The sequence below is a fragment of the Hippoglossus hippoglossus genome, chromosome 7 (assembly GCF_009819705.1).
Source record: "Hippoglossus hippoglossus isolate fHipHip1 chromosome 7, fHipHip1.pri, whole genome shotgun sequence".
In the NCBI taxonomy this organism is placed as follows: domain Eukaryota; kingdom Metazoa; phylum Chordata; class Actinopteri; order Pleuronectiformes; family Pleuronectidae; genus Hippoglossus; species Hippoglossus hippoglossus.
The window spans coordinates 15,531,868-15,554,565 of NC_047157.1; the positions used below are offsets into that span (position 1 = coordinate 15,531,868).

Here is a 22,698-nt window from a genome sequence, read left to right on the forward strand (position 1 = left end):
CTCGCTTTGTCCCGCATCCGAGCTTCTGGACTCATCTCTCCTACATTCCGATCGGTGCCGCTCCCAGCACTCCCAGGCAACCTCCATTCGCTAATCCCACTGCCTCCCCCACCAGCCGCCCCACCCCAAGGAACTCTTACTGCTTCTTTTTTTTCCAACCTGCCGATCACCTACTTACAGAGTAAGGTAGGGGCATTAACTCCATGGGTTTTCTGAAGGCAGAGTGTGAAGGCGGGTTGGGTGAAGGAGGAGGCGGCCACAAAGTGACTCCAGCCCAGACAATTAGAACAATGAGCCGGGCCTGTAGGGGGCTAACTCGCTGCGTCACGCCTGGACGGTGGGGTATTTTGTCAGTTTAATGAATTGTCCGTCAGGCCAGGGCCACATCGCAGGCTGCGCAGGGAGAGGCCAGCAGGGACCCAGACACTAAGTCGGTATTTATTACACTGCCTTTGTCACTAATTGAGCTAATTATCACTGACTCCTCAGCACTCCCACAGGCAGCACCCCCTCCACTCACTCTCTCCACCGACTCTCCCACCTCACTCTCACGCCTGCGATTTGAACCCTGCCTTCCCTCCTCTTTTTGAAATTGTCAGCCACTTTCTCTGTCTTTTGTTTCTTTCCATGATTCCATGATTGCGCATAATTTTTCTGTCAAGCCTGGGTTGTGGTTTGCTTTCACTGTCCCTAGGCCTGACTGTTTTCTCTATTTATTACAATGTACAATATCAAATTCTAATTTTATAAACCAACCATACGAAGTACAACGTGCAGTGAAATGCTTTCTATGACTCTCCTTGACATGAAGATAAGATAAGATCAAAAGATAAAAAGAAGAATTTACTATTTTGCTGAGAAAATATAGTATGAGGAAAAAAGGAAGACATATAGACAAAACAAAACAAAACAACAAAAAAATATATATATATATATATATATATACACACACACAGGGAGCCATCGTGTTTTAGCATGTGGTCGCCCATGTCCTCCTGTGATAAGAGACGGATTATTAGTTCTGTAGAGATTAGATGTGTTATTCTGTGATCAATATAAACTCGAGGTCTCATATCTCTTTTTTCACAGGCTGACCACCTCATCGGTCGCCCTAATTTGCAGTATTTTGGTTCAATTTGCTCTTAGTTTGTTTTTTGGATTCTCTTGATCTCTTGAACTCTCTCCTCAGTTTGTCACTTAACCTCTAATTTAATGGCGCAAGCAAAGCAGCCCCTCGTCCTCCTCATCACTGTCCTTGGTGCTACTGTACGTCACCCGGTCTGCCCTCGCAGCTACAACTCTGCGGCTCTGTTAATTGGACTTCTGGGCTGCAGGGTGTGCGTTGGTGGCCTCACTGCGTCTCCACTGCGTTCTGTCTGGATGACCCCGACTGCTCCTGTTCTGCGGTGGGCCCGAGAGAAAGTGCGAAGCTTTCCAAACTCCCGTGGTCGGTCAGGTTGCCAGGGGTCCGAGGGGGAGGGCGCATTCTTTTTTCTTCACATTATTTCTTTATTTCTTTCCGACATTAAACAAATGAAGCAAAAACCTTCAATGCAGTAAAATCCTGTATAAAATAAGGTATGTGGCTGGATAAGCTGGGGCCGTCTCTGTGGTTGTGGGAGCACAGATGCAGGGATGTTTTGTGAGCCGGGGGAAAGAGGCTGCTTTGGTGGTGGTAATAGGATTAAGCAGAGGACACCCAGGGATAGGCTTATATGTTCACTTTGTTGGTTGTCAAAACTATCTCAAACACAAACCACAACAGGCATAATAGCATCTTTTGACACATTCAGGAGGGCAACTTAATTGAAAATATAGACTTTATTGTTCTATCATACAATACAAAACCAGCTGGCACCTAAATCTTTTGATTAAAATCTAAAAAAAAAAAGTCTTCTCTTACATTTCTCTATAAAAGTATAAAAAAATCCCCAGAAATAAATATTTCATATTTACAGTGATAAAAAGGTAAATATTCAGTGCATGACCAAACACAAGGGTTTTTACAGGAAACAAGCAAAAAAAGTGATAATGTTCTGTTTCTAGTAAGAGTCGGATTTGTGTCAGCTACATTACACCAAAACAGAAAAAGGCATGAGATCCAAACATCTCCTGACTCGACGCTAATGATAGAATATTCTCCAGCCACTGACATGTGCATAAATCATACAGCAACACTTACAAGAGATGTCATTATAAATATATTCATATATTTTAATATTTACAGTATTTTGGTTCTCTTAGCTGATATACAGTATGATTTCTTCTGCACAGGCTCCTTCAAAATAAAAGGATTTAACTGAGACGTGGCCTGACGTAATACACATTTTCCTACTAACTGGACTAGCTCATTAACTAAGAATTTATTTGTATTATTTTTATGTACATTTTTATGTTGGCTCCTCGGTTTTGCCCCACTACATGCAGTGATATTCAGTGTATTGATAATACATTCAAATGAATTTGCCTCTCTCAGTTTCTTGTTTTACGTGGCAAGCACCGGTCCAAGTCGTGCAACATCAGGACCATCCTGTGCGAAGTCAGAGTGGCAAGTTATGGTTGAGGTGTTGTTTAACTCAAGAGAAATCTTAATAAAAAAAATTCTAAGTGGTTCGGCTGCATCCAGAACCGAATTACACAATTTGGGAACAGAGAGTACATCGCTGGAGATTAACTTCATATGAAAACAAAAAACTTCAGCAGAAGAAAACAAAACATAGATTTGTTTTTCTTTTTAAATAACTTCCCTCTGTTTTGAGGTCTCCACCAGTTTATGAGAGAATGTATGTGGCTCTTGTTCCACAAAAACCATCTGTGAGACTTTGTGTCCAGTTTCCTCCCTCAGCAGGGGAGAGGAGGTTTGTGGTACCTGGTTACAGGTGCAACCTCATCCTCATCACTATGTCCCTTATCTTCTGTTTCTATTTGTGCACTACAGTGCAAACACTCAAGAGATGTGGATGATTTCCCTTCTACATGGAGAGTTGTAGTGTTTAAATACCTTTATGCTTAAGAGCAAGCACATGTTCTCCCACTGTGACCTGTTGTATTTGTGCTTTTCTCCATCTCCTCCCTCTTAAAAACTACTGATTGCGTTTTTGTGCCAAAGTTTTCCCTGTAATAGTTCACCAACCTGGAAGCTTCTCTAGCTTCTACCTAACATCTCCAACCACCTGCCTGCTAGTCGCTGTCTCAACCAAATACCTGTTTTGCAAAGACCTTCTTCTTTGCCCTTCATATATGCCTGAATATTCACTTGGTTTTCCACCTGTCATCATAGACACTGGTGAAACGTTCGTGTGCTGGTGCAGTTCAAGCAGCTGACATGGCAGCACCAGTGGAAGGTGCAGTTGCAACGCTCAGTCACAGTCTCAGTCCGGGTCTTAAACCCACGTCCGCAGCACAGCAGCTCACACCCATCCAGGCCCGGAGATGAGCTGTTGCATGTTCTACCAGAGGTTCCCAAAGTGCCAGTTTTGCCATTGTGGGAGCAGAAGTTTGGTGATTTCTCAAAATAGACCAGGTCCATGGCAGAGGGGGGTTTGTGAGCTGGGTTTTCAGGTTCCAGGTGGCGGGGGTCGGCTCGATGAGAGGCTCGATTGCTTCCCTTGTTGGCGTAAATGACTCTGGACGCTCCATCAAAGCGGTCTTTAAGGAAGTCCCCCACTGTGCGGAAGCTGGGCAGGCGCATCCAACAGGTACGTACGGTGCAGGAGCCTGACATGCCATGGCACTTACACTCCTGACGCATCTCCGAAGACACAGTCTGCACAGAGGAAGAACAAAGGCTACTGATGAGATCGCACACATAGTGGAAATCACAAACACTTTTGGGAATTCTGACAAAACAAACAAAACATGGCAGGTTGGAGTATCAAATCCTTACCATTCTTCCAGCTTCGTTATTGTGTAGGTTGGTGAGGTAGCGCAGATCTCTGCCTCGCTCGCTGGAGTCCACGAACTCCTGACTGAACATCCTGCCAAAGTCCACATTGTCACTGCAGCCCCCCCAGTGCCAGTCCGGCCCTCCAGGACCTCGGCGGCGGTAATCGCATGTGCACGATTCAATTGCTCCTTCTGAGCATGAGCGAGCCACAGCATGGGTCACCCCTGCGCTGGTAATTGCGAATACAAATGCTGTCTCTCGGCAACCTGAAGAAACAATATCACGACTTACCATTAGAATTGATCGAACCTTTTTCGCCCAAAATTGGAAAATATTTAGCAAACAAAACTTTTAAAATGCACAAAAGTGATTCTATTGCATCCTGCCCTAAATTGTCCAATATCGCCTGGTGAGAAAGACAAGAAAGTCTTACCACGATTGAGGATTTTGCCAAAAACTGCCGGGCTTTGGGTGGTCGGGCAGTTCCAGCGCCGGTTGCGGAACTGCCACTTGCACTCCTTTATGGCGGTGTGCAGCCCAGCGGCGATGGCATGCAAGATGCCAGGATTCTGGCGAATCAGCCGTCGCTGGCGACGACTCAGCAGGGCCAGGCTTGGATCCAGGACCAACTGCACGTTCTTGGAATTGGTGAGGAGGTTGGATGAGGAGGCCACATTGACAATACCCCTGGCACAAGACAAGGACAAGGACAATGAAGAGTGAAGGAGTGAAGGAGCTGGCAGTGTGTGCATGTAGCTCTCTCTGTGACCTTCTAAACTCTCAAACTGAAGTGTCTTGGCATCTCACGTGCCTTTTTAAAATTACTGTTTTCATTATGTACTACAATAACAAACAGTGACACATGCTGTTCCAAGACCATGAGGAGACAGTGAGTCTGAGACAAAATGCAGGTTTCTGGCTTGGCAAATAACATGAAACTGAAATATTTTCACCTCTGGCTGCATTAAAATCACTTGACACGGGTATAGCTCGAGTTTCCTCTCAATTAAACCAGAATGTTTATTTCTAATTATTATAATATTAAGTATCAGTCATGCACTCATCAGGACACAGTTAGAGTGCTCACTTCTCCACGGGTCCATATCTGTATTTTCCTGTTAAATATCACTTGTTAATTTCTTGGTTATGAACCAAAAGCAGAAAACAAGTGAACTAAACTCTTCTGCACATTGACCACAAATCTACAGATTTGTCCACACATGGTATACAGTATGATTTCTTCTGCACTGGCTCCTTCAAAATAAAAGGTTTTATCTGAGACTTGGTGGCTTTTTGTAGCCTGGCCTGGCATAATACACTTTTCAAACTTGGACAAACTCATTAACAAAAAAATATGTTTCGTTATTTCAATGTTCAAATGTGTCCAGTCAGTCAAAATGGTTGGCTATTCAATAAAAGAAGCATGCTGGAAATTAAAAATCCTCTTTGCCAAAAAACTTAAAAAGAGTAGCATGTAAAAATATTGATCACCACTCAATCAACAACTCAGTTTGTGTTATAAAATATTATATTATAAGTGTCCAAACCTGTGCTCCTTTAACTTTTTACAAATGTTGGATCACTGGCTCTCTTCTCTGTGATCGAACAGTTCTAGTGTTTCCGTTCACAGGCTGTTTAATTTTCCACTTAACTCGTTGGCATTTCTCTGTGAGATTTCTGTGTCAACATTTAATGGCTGTCTCCTGTTAAGCATTATTATCCGGAAAAGCGTGCGAGTCTTGGGCCTGTTGAGAGGACTGACCCAGGCAGGCAGTTGTGTGGTGAGTGCTTGGAAGATTAATAATGATCTCGGATTTTTTGGGGTGTTTTCCCTCATTCCTCATTCCCATTCTTTTCCTTTTCTTTTCTCTCTCTCTCTCTCTCTCTCTCTCTCTCTCTCTCTCTAGCTGTTTTCTTGGATTTCAGCTGAATCTTGAAATATTTGAACAGGGACGCTGTGCGCAAAATGCTGCCCATCTGATGGCACCGCAAAAACGACAAAAACTTTGTTGAAATCATTACCTCAACAAACCCAGCCCACAGTTTATGGATGTTTAAACAAGCAAGACAATAATCCCACTGAAGCAAAACTACACAGATCGGATTTTGGTTTTGTTTTCTCGTACAAAATATTGTGCAACTGGCTGGTTGTAGTTTCAGGTCGCAGTATATGGACAGAGGAATGCAGGCTACAGTATTAGATCAACACGAGCATGGCTGAAACCTCGTATTCCTTTCAGCTGGGCTATGAAATAAATCCATATTTAATTTGTCCCACATTGGATTGAAAAATGTCTTGTGTTCAAACCACATTGTCCAAATGACGGGGAGGCGGAGGGGTGGGGGGGGGGGGGGGAATCACACCAACCACAAAAAAAAAAGGTAAAACTGTAATTACACTTTTAGAAATTTAGTTATGTTATTGTCAAATAGAGTCAGCTGCAATCTCATATAAATGATGCCAAAATATAAAAAATTTAAAAAAAAGAAGTTGAATAATTTATAGCTGTGCTCGTGGAGTAATTTGGAAATGAAATCCCACAAGATCATGTGGTGGCTCTTTTTTTCAGAGGCTGAACAGAAGTTGTGAGCGGTGCCAAAACTAGTACATTATTCCAAGCGCGCAGCAATAAAGGAGCCTGTTCATATGGTCTTCCCCATCTCCAGCCAGCGTTTAACTGGAGATTTCTATGGCAGCATGCTGACATGTGAATGAATACATCATCATCATATCTATATATATATATATATAGGCTCATGCAGGCCTCCGAGTGCCGCTGAACTCACCACCACCGGCCGCTGTTGTTCACGGCCCCTGTGCCTGAGAGCGAAGACACCAGCAGGATGCAAGCGGCTTTCACCCCCAGCAGCAGCGCCAGACTCCTCATCGTGTCTTCAGGAGGAAAATATCAACAATCAGCAACGACACTCAGGCACAATTACGCAAAAATAAAAATAAAAACATTAAATAAACCGTCAGCTTAAAAACAAGAACAATTAAAAATAGACATTTAGGTTGTTTTTAAATTGCATAAACTCACTTGCTTATTTCTAATAATGTAAGTGTTGCGTGATTAAAATGACCGAAGGTGGATGAATACTCACCACAGAGTCCAGTGAGAGGGCTTGAGAGGTGAGACAAGCAGACAGCCCCTATGATTGGCTTGAATGGATGTTAAGTGGAGACAGGTTGCTAAATGATGTGAAGTGTCCGGGCAGGATGCTCCCGCTCCTGCTGATCCTGCTGCTGCTGCTGCTGCTGCAGTCCTCCTCCTCTTCTTCACTCTGTCTCTCTCAGTGATGCTCTGCGCGGCGCATTGAACGCGTGGGACAGTCCCGAAGACTTGATCCCCTCGGTGACTGATAGGCAACACATTCTTCTCTTATTGAGCGCTACGAGGGGAATAAAAAAGGGATTTGCTGCTCTCATCTCCCTCTGTTTTTTTTCGGAGCCCTTTCAATAGGATTGGAGGGAGGGATAGTTAATGCTCTTCATAGGGCGCACAATGAATAAGGAAACACAACTGGGCAGAAAAGAGAAAGGAAGAGAAAAAAAAAAAACGAGGGCAATCCACAGTGTTGCGCATATTAGGCTACTGGTGGAATCTCACGGTCATCTCATCACAGAATCGATTCCATGCAAATGTGTGCGGCGGCTGAGAGTAGTTTCCCCCCTCTTGCTTCCATGCACATCCAGTCCTGCGTGCGTAAAGCAGAAGTGCCCCGGGAGCAGTGATGTGTTGGTGCAGATGCTGCTGTGGGTGCGCCCGGGGTTTGGTGCTCCGCCGCTGCTCAAAGTTGGTGTCACGGTGCAATACAGTTACAGAGGAATATGAGCCATCTAAAACTGGCCTTTTTTACCCGGTGGTTGGAATAGCCCACTCCCTAACCGCATCTCCTCCTCCTTTCTGCTAACGCGCTCTGAAAATGTGCAGTGACTAATAGCTTCTCTTTTCCGTTTGAGACTGATCCTACTGACTACACACTTTTTAAAAAACATTATTTTACTCATCATATCTCTAATGTTGTTAATACTTATGTATTATATTGTGCCTTTGTGACTGTGTCTCTATATATTCAGATACAAATTTGCAGGGGCCCAATAAACAAAACTATTATCACCAGTCTTTACAGACCAAGACGCGCGCGCGCACACGCACAACAACTCTTGAATGCAGAAATTAACCACAATAAGCTCTCAGTTGTCCTATAACTCACACATGCCTGCTGGGCTAGAATTTTTTTTTTTTCTGAAACGCGGGAGAGATTAAATACGGTCTCCAATCAGAAGTTTGATGTATGATGAGCAGGAAAAGATGGGGGACGAGTCAGAATAAAAACCATTCCAAACATCTGGCCTGCAGACCTCCCTCGACGCACATGTAGCCCAGTGTAATCACAGCTTGAGCCACTTTGCGGCATCTCCATCTATAAGCCCCAGACTAGGAGAGCAGTGTGCGTAAATGTCCCCAAAACTCCTCCATGTTGGTTCTCGGGTGAAATGTTTCATTATGTGACATTTATCTGCTAATTTGCATGTCCCACATTAGTCACTGCAGCGGTTTGCACGTTAAATAATCTCCCTCCCCCTTCCTCGCCATCTCTCTCGCTTTCCCTGATGACAGTAAAAGGAAGTGGGCTTTTGTAAAAAAAAAAAAGAGGCTTTAATGACAGCCGCCCTACGTTTATACTCCAGTCTTATATGAAGGTGCTCAAACGGGCTTCCTGGAGCAGTCATGCGACACCGAGCAGATTAAAGCCTCAATCCGGATAAAGGGGGCCTTTTATATACAAATCAACTTCAAATCACTTTTTAAGCCACTTAGATATACACGCCAAGCCAGAATGCTAATGCACTTTTCATTGCTGCAGCTTAGGGAATGGAAGGAGATTAGATGAATTGGTGTCACTGTGCGAACCGTGTTTGAGGGGGGTTTTAACTTAATTTTATGAAAGTAACCCACATTCTGCTTATCGGTCCCAACAGCAGCGCCTGTCATTGTTGGAGATTTGTTCGAGAAATCCCAATTAATTCGTTGGATAATAAACATTGTTACTGATGACCTGTGGATTCAGTAGCTGCGCATATTGCGCGTATTAACTGAGATCAATATGCTGATTGATTTGATGCGGAGCTGCCACATCCTCATCAACGTCCGTGCAGAAAGGCCTGAGCATCTGGTTCCACAGGCCTGGTCGTTACCGAGCATGACAAACGAATTTAAATATAGGCCATAATTAATATAATCACTTTTATTATGCGTAAAAGTCATTAAAACTCAATTCCCGTAACGCAGCATACTCATTTTAACGAATCCACAACTGTAACTTGCAAATAGTTTTCGTGGGAGCGTGTGACACCACAATTTGATTAATAATCACACAAAAATCCTGTCTCTCCCCTGATTTATGAATAGAATTTTATACCCTGAAATAAAGACTTTGGCGTGACAAAGTGAAGTTGTTTCAAACACAACAATGAAGAACAGCCGCTGTGGTGGAGGTGGGAGGATGGAGGGGAGGAAGGAGGGGAGGGGGGGACCACATGACTTAAAAAACAGTATTGTTGCAGGGTCTGTTAGCGGAGCCGCCTGCCTGCTGCTGCCTCCCTGTCGTACAGTGGAACCGGCCGCTCTACCCTCCCCCCATTCATCATTAAACTCACCCCTCTATGAACAAAAATCTTCTGTTGACTTTCCATATTTCATTTTGCGGAGCGTTTCTTTTGTTCTTGGTCCCCAAAGATCTATGCCACACAGTCTACAGCCGCCCACCCAAACAACACAAATCAGCAATAAAAACATTTAGGTAACAGTGTCTTATTAATATTTTGCAGTATTTTAAATTAACCACAGAAGCTGAGACACGATGTGTGAACGGTTATTGAAAGTGGTGCCCGTGCGTAAAAGTTTGGAGACGTCTTTTTACGCATGGACCAGCGACCACGTTTAGAAAATAATAAAACGATCAACTGTTGATCCGCCTTTGATATTGGCCAATATTTTGCAAACAGTCGCCTGTGGAGGCATCTCCTCCCCTCCCCTCTGTCTCTCCCCCCTCCCGTTTACTCTCGCCCCCGAGCTCCTCTGTTCTCCGTCTTCACTCTTCGGTCGTTTGGCGGTGCATCGATAATACTCCACTCGTCTTCTTCTTGCCCCCATATATTCTTTTCCGGTCCAGGACTTCATCACGAGTGGTTTAATGTCACGTCTCGAAAGACGCTTAACAAAATGGAGCTATCAAACAAACTCCGTTGGGACCAGTTCTTGATTTTGGCAGCAGCACTTATGTCACCTGCATTAACGTAAGTGCACTTGAGAGCGCCCAGGAGAGCTGGTGGTACATGCGGGGGTCCGGCTGCGTGGATTTCGGAGTTAGTGAAGTTTACTGTGATGTGTGATTTAAACCAACATTTTACAGGTTCAGTTGAGAAGTGAAACATCTGTCATCTGGGATTCAATGTTTGCTGATTTTGTTGCCTTTGACAAGTTCGAACTGTGCCATACAGAATTCATCCTGAGTCCCACTGTTGTTATTTCTCCTGAACATGTATTTGTCTATTTACTTTCTGCTTTTGGGACTGCTCGGCTGAATGATCTGTTTAGCATTATATTTTTTCCAGATTCAAGCAACATCAGTAGACACACAAATACGTGTGCAAATGATTAACACGTTTTATTGCCAAGTGTATCCAGCAAATCCCTTGGAGGTGAGATTGATCCAACGAGATTCGTCGCATATCCTTCTTAAATCAGACTGGTTTTTCAGATTTTCTTAACTTTCCAAATCCCCACACATTGCTGTGGATTTGACTGATGAACTCCTGACCACCCCTGACTATCCATCAACCACCTCTCCCTCCCTCTCTCTCTGCAGGGTGCTGTGTAATGATATCCTCAGCCTGAAGGTGGCAGGAGATCCAGTGCTAACCCCCAACTCCGTGTGCCTGAGGCTGGCAGGCCTCAGTAAGCGTCAGATGCGGATGTGTGTGCGGAGTCCCGACGTGACAGCCTCCGCGCTGCAGGGCATCCAGGTGGCCATCCACGAGTGTCAGCACCAGTTCAGGGACCAACGGTGGAACTGCTCCTCGTTGGAGGGCCTCGGCAAGGTGCCCCACCACAACACCATCCTCAACAGGGGTGAGAGTCCTAGGAAAGCTAATGGTGGTCAAAATGTTACCTGGGGTTTGTGAAGGAAATGTTCATCCTAGTGTAGAGAGTAAATATTATATTATGCATGACATTTACGCACAGTCTCTGGACGATTTTAGAGCTACTTTGTTGACCATTTTCAACTCCTGCTCCCAGGTTACCGCGAGAGTGCCTTCTCCCTGGCCTTACTGGCAGCGGGTGTGGCTCACTCTGTGGCCACGGCCTGCAGCATGGGCAAGCTGCGGGGGTGCGGCTGCGAGGCCAAGCGTCGCCAGGACGATGACAAGATCCGACTGAAACTCACACAGCTGCAGCTGCAGACCCTGCAGAAGGGCGGGGTAGGCATCGGCATGACACGGTCATTACCCCTGGAGTTAAACGGTCGCCATGGTGAACTGCCCGCTAACCTGCGCTCCACCCACCCCTCCGCCCTGCTCAAGCCTTTACCAGATGAGCTGAGCCCCATGCAGGAGACCTGGGAGTGGGGGGGCTGCAGCCATGACGTCCGCTTTGGGGAAAGGTTCTCCAGAGACTGGCTGGACTCCAGCGGGTCTCCAAGAGATATCCACGCTCGCATGAGGATACATAACAACCGGGTGGGAAGACAGGTGAATGATGTGCTTATCTACAGTGTACTCAGTGCTCCTCAGAAAGCAGACTCACTGTTCACTGGCATTTATAATCAAAAAGGTCATTTCTTTTTTTGCTGACATCACTTACCTTTCTCCACACAGACAGTGAATGACAACATGAAGAGGAAGTGCAAATGTCATGGCACATCCGGGAGCTGTCAGTTTAAGACCTGCTGGCACGTGTCTCCAGAGTTCCGGCTTGTGGGTTCTCTACTCAAGGAAAAGTTCCTGTCTGCCATTTTCGTCAACTCGCAGAACAAGAACAATGGGGTTTTCAACCCTCGAACAGGAAACGGCGCCGGCAGGAGCACGGGGGGACTCAATGGAGGCCACCGCCGCAGCATGTCCAGAGAGCTGGTGTACTTTGAGAAGTCTCCTGACTTCTGTGAGCGTGATGCATCTGTGGACTCCCCTGGTACACAAGGACGCATCTGCAACAAGACCAGCTACAACACAGACAGCTGCAGCTCACTGTGCTGCGGCCGCGGACACAACATCCTGAAACAGACACGCAGCGAACGCTGCAACTGCAGATTTCACTGGTGCTGCTACGTGTTGTGCGAGGAGTGTCGACTCACGGACTGGGTCAACGTGTGCAAGTAGATTCAAGTTCACTCTGCAGTCCCAGCTGCCTTTGCCCATCCAGGACTCAAGACTGTGAGCCTGTCCCTTGGCCCACTCCTGTTGTTCGAGTGTTTGTTTTGCTCTTTGTGTAACTCTCCCAGAGAATCTGTTTACCCCCTACTCCCCCACCTCTCCTTTTTTCACTCCATCATCTGGGATCTATTTTCTCTTTGTAGCCGCTGTTATTCTGAAAATGCCAAGTCAGAGATTGAAGAGGTGATTCATGACATTTGTCTTGTTTAGACGCTGCCCTCTCAGCCATGAAAACCGCCTCTACGCCATCTTTTCTATCCCACAAAACAAAAACGAGCAACAGCAAAAAAAGTGTTTCTGTTATAGCATCACACTTAATCATCTCTTTGAACAATAGCTGTGTATTTTACTGCGTACATGTATATTTGTAAATTTGTTATTAATATTAATATTATTATGGTGTTGGGGCCGGTCTTTTTGGTTCTTGTTAATGACAGCTTGATGCTGGCTCAGGATTGTGAGCCTGTGCTGTTGTAGAAACAGTCTCACTGCAGAATATATCTTATGTTACTCGACAATATTCTGACCTGAAGCTCAGACAGAGGAGTCAGTCTCCAAATCTGCCTAGAGTAGAGTTTTATGAAGGCAAAATAGAGTAGAGTGGGTTTTTGTGATGTTTGAAGCACTGATACTTGTGATAGTTCTCACAGAAGCAACAAGACGGAAAGCACATGCATGCCTTTTCTAAGCTTATCAAAGCTTGATTACCTGTAAGACTCAAGATGAGATGACACCACATGCGTTCTTGGAGACAGATGGAGGCCTCTAATCTCTTAACGCTGAATAAACTAATCGTTTACATTTATTTATATCATTGTATTATAGTTATTACTTCACAAGAGCGATCACTAGTCCTGTTTTTATGAATTCATGTCAATATAATGATATAAATATGCTTCGTGGCATAACTGTGATATGTCACTTTGCTATGAAATCATGACTGAGACCCTGTTGCTCTGTGCCTGCTTTTGTCTGTTTCATCAGTTCAAGCACTCCTTAGATTCTTCCCACATGTAGTACATGTCAAAGTGAGAGATGGACTTGCTTTAGTCCTGCACCAGTGCTGAGGGTTGTGTGTATGTTTGAGTGTGCGTCTGTTGCTGTGTAAATGGGGGGTAACCTCTACGCACTGCAGATTTGGGAGGTGAGAGCCTATTTTATGGCCACTTCATGCTGAGAGAAGGACTTTTTATGGCCCAGGATATTGTTTCCTTAAAGTATGACTTTTATTACTGGAGAGAAGCATCAAGAGAGCAGAGAGTGGGGGTGACTATACCAGTCTTTGCTGCGTGAGTATCGGAGGGGATCATCTGTCCAGAGTTCATAGCCGAGGAAGGTACTCGCTGAACCACGTGCGGTTGGGACGCTCAGTCCCTGTTACCTGGGAGACAGACTGCACAAACATAAACACACATGGCTTCACATACAGAGACACTCGCATGTAGAAATGCTGGCACTGATGCACAATCAAAAACATGCATGCTGGTGTGTACACATGAACTGTCAGAACTCCTGGTGACCCAAGTGATTTGCACTCTCATTCTAGTCACACAGCAAAGCGCTAATGTCAGCACCTGGCTGGATTTATGATGGCAGCATTCCTAGATATCTTAGATGATCCAAACTGTCTCCATGCGCGGCCTACTGGGAAAACCTCTCCTGCTATATAGGATTTAATACCAATTAAATCCTGTTTGTATGGACTAAGGTAAATATCCCTTGACTCCTGAGGAATGGCAGTGCCAGTGGCTGAATCAACTGTTCTGTCTGTTTGGTATTTAGCGAAGGAATAAAAAGGAGACAGTGACTGGTGGGGAATAATAAGGACTGGATTTCTGGTTATCATTTCACCCTCCAGCTGCTGCAAAAGGGAATTTCCTGTCACTCTGTGACATGTGTGAGACAGAGGTTGGTGGACAGCCTGGGATTGCTTTCTCTCTCCCAAGCTCTCCGCACTCTTTTCCTCCCTTTCCCATTCTCCCCCTCATCGCTGCAGACACAGACACATGCATAGCAACACATTGACTGCCCCCCGAGTAATGACAACCAGACTAGGCTGAAATTAAAGAGAGGGAGGCAGAGAGAGGAAGTTAGGAGAGATAAAAGTTACCCACTTTGATTGACAGGATGATTATATGTATAAAGTAAGGCGATTTAGTGTGTTTAGTTGGCTATAAAGATGGAGAGATAGATCATCGCTGTACATAGAGCAGGGATGCCAGAGCAAAGGACAACTGGGGTATGGAGGAGGGGGTGAATAAAGTGTACTCTGTATAAATACATGCCTCAAAACATCTGCTTCTCAACTCCCCTTTCATTTTTGATGTGGGACAGGCAGAGAAGGAGAGCGGGAGAGAAAACACAAGGAGCCAGCTACCCAGAACATCAAAGCCCCTGCCCTCAACGCGCAGGCCCTCATTAGTTCAGCTAGCAGAACCAGCGAGACTTGTGATTGTGTTTGCTGGGGTGCACGCTGGCAGACACTTCAGAGGAAAGGCTCCTTTAAGTCATAACTCCCCACCCCACCTCTCCTGCCACCACCCGAGCCCGCTGTAACCCTCGCGAAACTCCCCGCGCACACAAACTCGGCAAGCTCCCCCACCATCCACTCCACCCCGTAATCTGGTCTGCAGCTGCAAACATCTGCTCCCCTCTTTATTTCCCCGGCCTTCACCACTGAATTGATAAAAACATCCATTACTGGACCACTGGCTGGCTGACACGCAATAGAGAGGAAGAGGGAGATAAATGTTGGATTCACCTATGACTGTGGGGCTGTAGGTCACAGGTGTGTGTTCTCGTAACAATGGTCGATGCTCATATGTCAGGATGGACGATATGGCCACAAACAAAATCGTAATATCCAGCGATAGCAATGTTTATCATATTCAATGTCACATTATTATTTATTTCAAGTTTAAAGACATATTTTTACTTCTGAGCGAAGGTTGTGGTTTTAAAATCTTTATGGGCAGAGAAGGACAAACACCTGATTAAAAGAAAACATTTTACAAATCTGAGATAAATCAATTGTGTTATACCTCCTCACTGTGCTTGTACAATGCATAAACATTATATGGATCATGGACATTATATCCCTCCATTCATTATCTTTACAGTTTTATCCTTCGAGGGTCACCATTGGGTTGGCTGGATCCTGACACTGGCCGAGAGGCAGGGTACACGGCAGAAAATTACAGGGCCATTTTATTGAGACAACCAACCTATGGTCAATCTAGAGTCTCCAATCAGCCTTACCCCAATCTGCATGTCTTTGGACTGTGGGAAGAAGCCAGAGTCCCTGGAAAAAAAACCCACACAGAAACGAGAAGAGCAAGCAAACCCAGCCCAAAAACCAACACCTTGGAGGGAGGTGACGTTCCTTCCTGATTCCTCAATGTAAGAGCACATTAATGTAAAGCATCACCTTTGGAAAATACATTAAATCTTAAAGCATCCCTACCCAAGGTCAGTAACCTGCTACAATATTAATTCAACTTGTGTTTTCTTGCCTCCTGTCACCTCATTATCAGTGACACAAAGACGGGCCACTGCCAGGAAGTATCACTCAGCATCCTATTACAGCGAGTCGTTTACTTATTCATTAGGATGATTCCGGTTTTAATTATTCAAGCAAGTTTGCCTGAAGACTCACAGTTACATTTCATATCGGTTTAGGCGTTGGGCCTCTGTAACAGCAAGTAAACATTTAAACACTAGAGCTGTTTCAACTGTATTTCAACATCATAGTGAGTCTCAAATATCTGGAAGCCCAATTCACCAGTCGAGTCAGAACTATGAGATAGTAAATCATTGTTTTGTTAGTTAGTCATTATTTTGAGATACAAAGTCGTAATAATGACATACTAAGTTATTATTTTAAGTCATTATTTTGAGTTAATGGGTTAATGAGTTGAGAAACCAACTCATTATTTTGAGATACAAAGTAATTCTTTTGTGTTATTTTGTGTTAGTAAGTCGTTATTTTAAATTAGTAAGTCATTATTTTGAGATATTAAATCATTATTTTGAGATACTAAATCATTATTTTGAGTCAGTAAGTCATTATTTTGAGAAACTATATTATCATTTTGAAATACTAAGATATTATTAGCAGGAAGCTTTTCATTATAATGCCGTACAGGAATGATTTTTGTAAACAAAGAGGCAGAAATGGACTTCCATACTATCCAGCTTGATGGCAGTTAGATGACAGTGGTCCTGCAGCAGATATCAAGTCATTATACTGAGATACTAAGTTATCTTTAGGAGAAAGGTTTGCATTATAGTGTCTTACAGGATTTATATTAACAAAGAGGCAGGTAAATCAAATGTTTAATAAGGAGACAGTGGTCCTGCAGCAGATAGCAGGTCATTATACTGAGATACTGGTGTACATCTGTTAACACTAAGTGTTTATTAAGAGAAAGTTTTTCATTATAATGTCTAACAGGATTTATATTTGAACAAAGAGGCAGTTAAATTAAATGTTTGATAATGAAGCAGTTGAATGTCGGTGGTCCTGCAGCAGACATCAAGCCATAAAACTGAGATACTAAGTTTTTATTAGGAGATATGTTTTAATTATAATGTTGTATAATATTATAATGTTGCTCATGATGCCAGTATTGATGTCAGTGGTCCTGCAGCAGATATCGAGTCATTACACTGAGATACTAAGTTATTATTAGGATACATTTTTTAATTATAATGTTGATATTATAATGTTGCTCGTGATCACAGTATTGATGCCAATGGTCCTGCAGCAGATATCAGGTCCTTAAACTGAGATACTAAGTTATTATTAGGAGAATTGTTTTAATTATAATGTTAATATTATAATGTTGCTCATGATGTCAGTATTGATGACAGTATTGATGTCAGTATTGATGACAGTATTGATGTCAGTATTGATGACAGTGGTCCTGCACCAGCGCCTCTGGCCTCTTCGATCATCCTGGAAGACGGACGCGAGCTCTCGCGAGAACACGCCGTCTCCCCGCAGCGCTGTGTCATCGCGAGACTTCACCGCAGTCCCCTGCCTGACTCCAGCTGGTCGCGCTGCTTCCTGCCGCGGACGGGTGAGTGTGAATAATGGTGTGAAAGGGTCCAGAAGACGTGTAACGGGAGCTAACGGTGACCGCGGCGGAGTCAGCGCTGTTTAAACGGCGCGTGACGCTTCCTGGTAAATTGGCGGTCGACGACAAGAGGCCGACTGGTGCCGCTCGTCGTGACCGCACGGGGGGGGGGATTACGGGAACACCAATTGACCCGGAGGGATTTTTTTTTCCGCAACACCGAAGACACCACTTAATGTGTTTGCTGGGTGTAGTTATGTCATCGAGCCGTGATTTGCCGCATTTCCATCCCCGGGCTGTGCAGCAGGAGCCGTCATGACAGGTGTACACGGCCGCTGCAGCTGTGACGGGCTAAAGCTAACAGCTACACTGCGTTTGATACCGAATGAATGGGCACCGAGCTAATCAGTGAGCTCGACCCACTGGGATGTTCAGTTTGACAGAGAAACGTGTCCCAGAGAAGAGAGTGATGCTCAGCCTGCCCCGCAATGAACCCTGGTGCTGCCTCTCCTCTTTCAGACCAGCCACTCACACAGAGTGTGTGTGTGTGTGTGTGTGTGTGTGTGTGAGCACAAGTTGCCTGCAGAGTTGGCCTGTTAAAGAGCCCACAGCAGGCTGGACCACAGACAAGTGCTCCCAGGCTGTGTGCACAAACACACCCTCGGCAGCTGAGGTTGCGTGTCACATAATGTGATATGAATTGATTGCTACACCGGTGTTTATTCGGCTGCCAGCAAACAGCATATAAAAGGTGGTTACCCTGCACCACTTGAAAGCTGATCCACATAACAGAGATCCAGTGCGGCGGGCTGTTTCCCCCAGTGAGTTGTCAGTGTAGAGCAGCAGCCTTCAAGGCAGGTCAGCGGCCTGCCGAGGTGTGAAGTCTGCCTTTTGCTGGCTGCTCCTCTGAGGTGGCTCAAAGCCATAATGAGGCTGCGATGTTGAGGGCTGCCTTTGAAGAGCTACTGCATCTCAATGTGTGTTTCCTTCTCTGTGTGTGGTTTTGTCGACTTGGCTGCTGTACGGAAAGTGGTCCTTTCAGCTCGCTGTTCTCACAGTTCTGTTGCAGTTGGGTTGAGAGCCGCCAGTCGTCATGGGGAACATCTTCGGGAACCTGCTGAAGAGCCTGATAGGCAAGAAGGAGATGAGGATTCTCATGGTGGGGCTGGACGCCGCCGGGAAAACCACCATCCTCTACAAGCTGAAGCTCGGGGAGATCGTCACCACCATCCCCACTATCGGTGCGTCAGGAAACAAATATGTGCTGATGGCTTTAGAGAATTCAATAAAATGTTATTGTATAGCGCCAAATCACAACATATATTATGTCAAGGCACTTTACATAGTAAGGTCAAGACTTACTTGTAAAAATGAATAGAGAAACCCAACAGTTCCCACAACAAGCAAGCATTTGGTGACTGTAGAGAGGAAAAAACTCTTTAACAGGAACAAACCTGTAGCAGAACCCAACTCATTGTGGGCGGCCATGTGCCTGGATCGGTTGGGGGGGGGAACTGAGAAAAATGGGGGAGAGAGGAGAGATGAGAGGGGGAGACCAGGAACAGTTGTGAAAGATACAAAATTTGCCTCTTGAGTTAATCCAACTTAATATCTTTAACTTTTTTTTACAGGTTTCAATGTAGAGACGGTGGAGTACAAGAACATTAGCTTCACCGTGTGGGATGTTGGTGGCCAGGACAAGATCCGTCCCCTGTGGAGGCACTACTTTCAGAACACCCAGGGTGAGCCACTCCAGCAGCCTTTCACACAATGCACCGGTCGGCCATGTTTTACAAGGCCTCTCCAGTCCTGTGGCAGATCCTGCAGCACACACTCTCGCCCCCAGCACCTGAGGACACAGCTGACTAATGCTTTGGATGAAGTCATTTGCACACAGCCTCCAACTCTTTCAAATTACCCTCATCTTAGTCATGTTAAAAGCCTTGACGATGAAAAATCTTGATTAAGCAATGTGTTTTGATGGTTTTGTAACTTGTAAAAAAGATCCTTCCACCAGCTTCTGATCTCTCCCCCCAGGTTTGATCTTTGTGGTGGACAGCAACGACCGTGAGCGGGTGAATGAAGCTCGGGAGGAGCTGATGCGGATGCTGGCGGAGGACGAGCTGCGGGATGCCGTTCTTCTCGTCTTTGCAAACAAACAGGTAAAGTCTTCTTTGCATCCCTGCCTGTGCATTCTCTGCCAATTCGCACCTGCTTCATCACCGCCTGTCGATTGACGTTCTCTACCCCGTGATTTCAGGACCTACCCAACGCCATGAACGCTGCAGAGATCACAGACAAGCTGGGCCTGCACTCCCTACGCCACCGCAACTGGTACATTCAGGCCACCTGCGCCACCAGTGGTGACGGCCTCTACGAGGGCTTGGACTGGCTGGCCAATCAGCTGAAGAACAAAAAGTGAAGGGTTCAAGTCAGTAAGAGTGGGGAAAGGGCCTGGGTGCCAACTCCAGGTAGTGGTTATAGTGGATCCATTGTGTTTACATGGAGAGGCAATGCAGACAAGTTCCCAGGGGGTGACTCTCAATGGCTTTCTCCCCCCAAAATAATTCGATTTTATTTCTTTGCTTTGATTCATTTCATTTGTTTGGATCTGCGGTGAGATCTGCGGTGAGCGTTTTTAATTATTTAGAAATCAATGGTGTGGAAGTTGACCTAAATGACTTACACTCTATAAGCTGAATACATGAATATCAGGATGTTATAGTATAATATTACTGTGAAGGCGTATATGTATTTCCCATACTTTGCAGTCTATGGCCTTTGAGCTTCTATTAATTTCAATTTGTTCAGAAAATGTGATGAATCTAGACTCATGATGGCAGAGCAACCTTCCCTCAAATACTTGATGTAATCTAGGATTGTCATAATTTCCTAAATTTCTCTCGGGATCAATAAAGTATCTATATATATCTATCTATTTATCTATCTATACAATATAGTGGGAGTACCATTATTATCTCAGACATATTATCGGAGTCACATTATCATTTTCCGTCCAAACAGATCGCCCATCACCGAATTTATATTTTAAATTTAATTCCTCAAAACTAAATCTGCTAACATACTGGATAGTCTTAAGCAAATTTGTATTTATATTTATATATTTGTCAACTATTTATTTATTCACACGTTTATTTATTGAAATCCATAATTTGTTCTCTCCCTTTATTGCAATGTGCATTTAATGGTAAGGCAGCTGGTTAAAAAACAGAAAAGAAAAAGAAGCCTCCGTATCCAATGTATAATACTGCTTCCCAATGTGCATGGAGATATCCCAGTATTGGCTCGTGGGCTTGTAAGAGCTGTGAACTGCTGCAGGCCGCTGCTGTAAATAAAGATTTGTTCTTAAATCCAACTTGCTGGGCTCAGTGAGGGTTAAAACAGTTTGTCTGGCGTCAGCTAGGTGCGACAGCCGAGCTGATACAGATGACAGGACAGGCGCACTGTGCCAGCTCTGTGGCTTAGGGGGGAAAAATTGCTGCTATTGGCCTGCAAGCAATTGGCAGAGTGATGCAGCAGAGCATGTGATTGGCAATATTAGAGAGCTTACATGGTTTTCGAATGTGTCTTTTTTTAAAAGTCGGTTTGTGCAAGCAGCGACACTATATCTGTCAGAAGAAGTCACATTGCTTGTCACCCTGAGTTATTCATCTCTAATTGGCGTGACATCATACGTGTTTCTTGTGTTGAACTGTGGACCACGTTGCACAAAATAACTCTGGATGCATTATTGTTGTACAAAATGTAACGTCTGATTTATTTATTTTTATTTTTCATTTGTATTTCTGGATGGAGTATTTATTTATTTATTTGGGATCAAAAGGCAAAGTGTTGACTTTATTGTTGTTTTTAATTAATTTGCTAACTAGATCAGACAGTCGTCTTTTTGAGTGTTCACAAATCACATCATTTAACACTAATAGGAGAGAGGGGTGATAGTAATAATCCTGCATCATAAGGCATGTTAATACTGTACAAGATCTGTAATAAAAGTGAATTATAATAGCCTGTTTCCTCAGACTATATTTGTTAGTCTAAATTACTGCTGCTGGTTGGAACAACGCTGTACTGATAAATGTTATGGATTTCGTGTAAAGTTTACCAAACAACCTTCTAATATGCAAAAGCATGCTTTTCTATGTCAGCGCAACTGTATATATGTTTATGTAACAAGAAAAGTATATCATGGTATTCGCGGTCAAATTGAAAGTGCTGTTGATACACCCTGTAGATATTGGGTTCAGTGTGTTGGCAGATGTGTTTAAATGACAGCAGCTTGTGTGTGTGACGTGCCCTCTAGTTGGTGTGTAAATTGTTTTATGTGGCCTTATATTGCCAGTGGTTCATTTCTCTTTGATAACAGGTTTGTATGTAGGAATGTCCAAACATTCAAGTATCTCACCTACACGATCTGTAACACTCATGCGCCCGCGGTACTGTTGTGGCTGAACGTCTATTGGCAAATTTTAACTTTAAGAAAAACCAGACTGCACAACATTCCAGCTGATAATGTATGTTCACAAAGGAACAAAACTGAAAATGAATTTCAATCCACTCAGTGGAATCTGATCAAGTGGAGGAAAATATAAACAACACAAACTGGTGCAAAAGTGTTGAATGAGTTGATGATTTCTGGCACTTCACCGATCAGTCAATAAAAAGACCAAAATACAAATTTGCTTTGCTTTACTTGTTTTTTTACCATATTTATTTACTCTTTGCCATTTTACACCTGGGTTATGATTTGACTCCTCAGTGGAGGCCATCTAGCTAAAGATTGTTTATTTGTTTGAAAGCAATATAAAACAAAAACTGCTAAATGGATTTCCACAAAACATGGCGAAAGGATGGGATACAGGCCGTGGAAAAATTCTGATAAAGGGGAAATCCAGGAATTTTTATCACACTTAACATTGTGAGATAAGGCGTCTGCTGCAACTTTGTTATTTTCTCTTGGAATAATTATTGGATTTGGATGAAAAGAATCAGGCAAATTTAGGTGGTTGGTATCAACAATTGTGTAAATACACATCTAGTGGATTGAAATGTGTTTTCAGAAGGGGCCTGTTGGGCCTTAGCAGAGGTGTGAACTCTAGTGGCATTCTTCTCTATTCATTGAGATATCTGCCCTTTCCCTGCCCCTTTGTAACAGTTTCTAAACCCTCTACTTGTTTTAAAATATCAAAATACTCTACTTTGAATATTAATTTGTCTGATCTACATAGTGAAAGTCAAACATTTAAATAAAGTAACAACTACAATGTCACTCATTA

General features: G+C 44.1%; 3 protein-coding genes across 5 annotated transcripts; 2 read left to right on the forward strand and 1 right to left on the reverse strand.

The window, feature by feature from the left end:
- Positions 1 to 2,604: 2,604 nt before the first annotated feature.
- On the reverse strand, positions 2,605 to 8,000 carry wnt1 (wingless-type MMTV integration site family, member 1). Its single transcript, XM_034591174.1, has 5 exons — positions 6,992 to 8,000; positions 6,674 to 6,779; positions 4,320 to 4,573; positions 3,887 to 4,152; positions 2,605 to 3,766 (listed from the first exon to the last, which is right to left on the reverse strand). Exons 2-5 carry the CDS (start codon positions 6,772 to 6,774, stop codon positions 3,275 to 3,277), a joined length of 1,113 nt encoding a protein of 370 aa, XP_034447065.1. The 5' UTR covers positions 6,775 to 6,779; positions 6,992 to 8,000; the 3' UTR covers positions 2,605 to 3,274.
- A 1,989-nt stretch (positions 8,001 to 9,989) lies between these two features.
- On the forward strand, positions 9,990 to 12,611 carry wnt10b (wingless-type MMTV integration site family, member 10b). The gene is made up of 4 exons (XM_034591121.1): positions 9,990 to 10,190; positions 10,763 to 11,025; positions 11,194 to 11,645; positions 11,772 to 12,611. Exons 1-4 carry the CDS (start codon positions 10,117 to 10,119, stop codon positions 12,270 to 12,272), a joined length of 1,290 nt encoding a protein of 429 aa, XP_034447012.1. The 5' UTR covers positions 9,990 to 10,116; the 3' UTR covers positions 12,273 to 12,611.
- Positions 12,612 to 17,293: 4,682 nt separating this feature from the next.
- Positions 17,294 to 19,964, forward strand: arf3a (ADP-ribosylation factor 3a). 3 transcript variants are annotated; one of them, XM_034589638.1, is made up of 5 exons: positions 17,294 to 17,407; positions 18,463 to 18,645; positions 19,036 to 19,146; positions 19,442 to 19,566; positions 19,665 to 19,964. In XM_034589638.1, exons 2-5 carry the CDS (start codon positions 18,498 to 18,500, stop codon positions 19,824 to 19,826), a joined length of 546 nt encoding a protein of 181 aa, XP_034445529.1. In that variant the 5' UTR covers positions 17,294 to 17,407; positions 18,463 to 18,497; the 3' UTR covers positions 19,827 to 19,964. The 3 variants fall into 3 exon arrangements, with proteins under 3 accessions (XP_034445529.1, XP_034445530.1, XP_034445531.1); XM_034589639.1 differs by having other exon boundaries at positions 17,316 to 17,407; positions 18,435 to 18,645; XM_034589640.1 differs by having other exon boundaries at positions 17,338 to 17,407; positions 18,447 to 18,645.
- The last annotated feature ends 2,734 nt before the right edge of the window (positions 19,965 to 22,698 follow it).

What these genes read in the sequence shown, in the direction of transcription:
- wnt10b (XM_034591121.1), top strand. Translation starts at nt 10,117, where the DNA reads ATGGAGCTATCAAACAAACTCCGTTGGGACCAGTTCTTGATTTTGGCA. An exon ending in CAACACCATCCTCAACAGGG is followed by an intron (nt 11,026 to 11,193) that starts GTGAGAGTCCTA and finishes TCCTGCTCCCAG; the next exon opens with GTTACCGCGAGAGTGCCTTC. An exon ending in ACAACCGGGTGGGAAGACAG is followed by an intron (nt 11,646 to 11,771) that starts GTGAATGATGTG and finishes TTCTCCACACAG; the next exon opens with ACAGTGAATGACAACATGAA.
- wnt1 (XM_034591174.1), bottom strand. Translation starts at nt 6,774, where the DNA reads ATGAGGAGTCTGGCGCTGCTGCTGGGGGTGAAAGCCGCTTGCATCCTG. An exon ending in AACAACAGCGGCCGGTGGTG is followed by an intron (nt 4,574 to 6,673) that starts GTGAGTTCAGCG and finishes GTCTTGTGCCAG; the next exon opens with GGGTATTGTCAATGTGGCCT. An exon ending in TGGCAAAATCCTCAATCGTG is followed by an intron (nt 4,153 to 4,319) that starts GTAAGACTTTCT and finishes TTGTTTCTTCAG; the next exon opens with GTTGCCGAGAGACAGCATTT.
- arf3a (XM_034589638.1), top strand. Translation starts at nt 18,498, where the DNA reads ATGGGGAACATCTTCGGGAACCTGCTGAAGAGCCTGATAGGCAAGAAG. An exon ending in CACCACCATCCCCACTATCG is followed by an intron (nt 18,646 to 19,035) that starts GTGCGTCAGGAA and finishes TTTTTTTTACAG; the next exon opens with GTTTCAATGTAGAGACGGTG. An exon ending in CTACTTTCAGAACACCCAGG is followed by an intron (nt 19,147 to 19,441) that starts GTGAGCCACTCC and finishes CTCTCCCCCCAG; the next exon opens with GTTTGATCTTTGTGGTGGAC.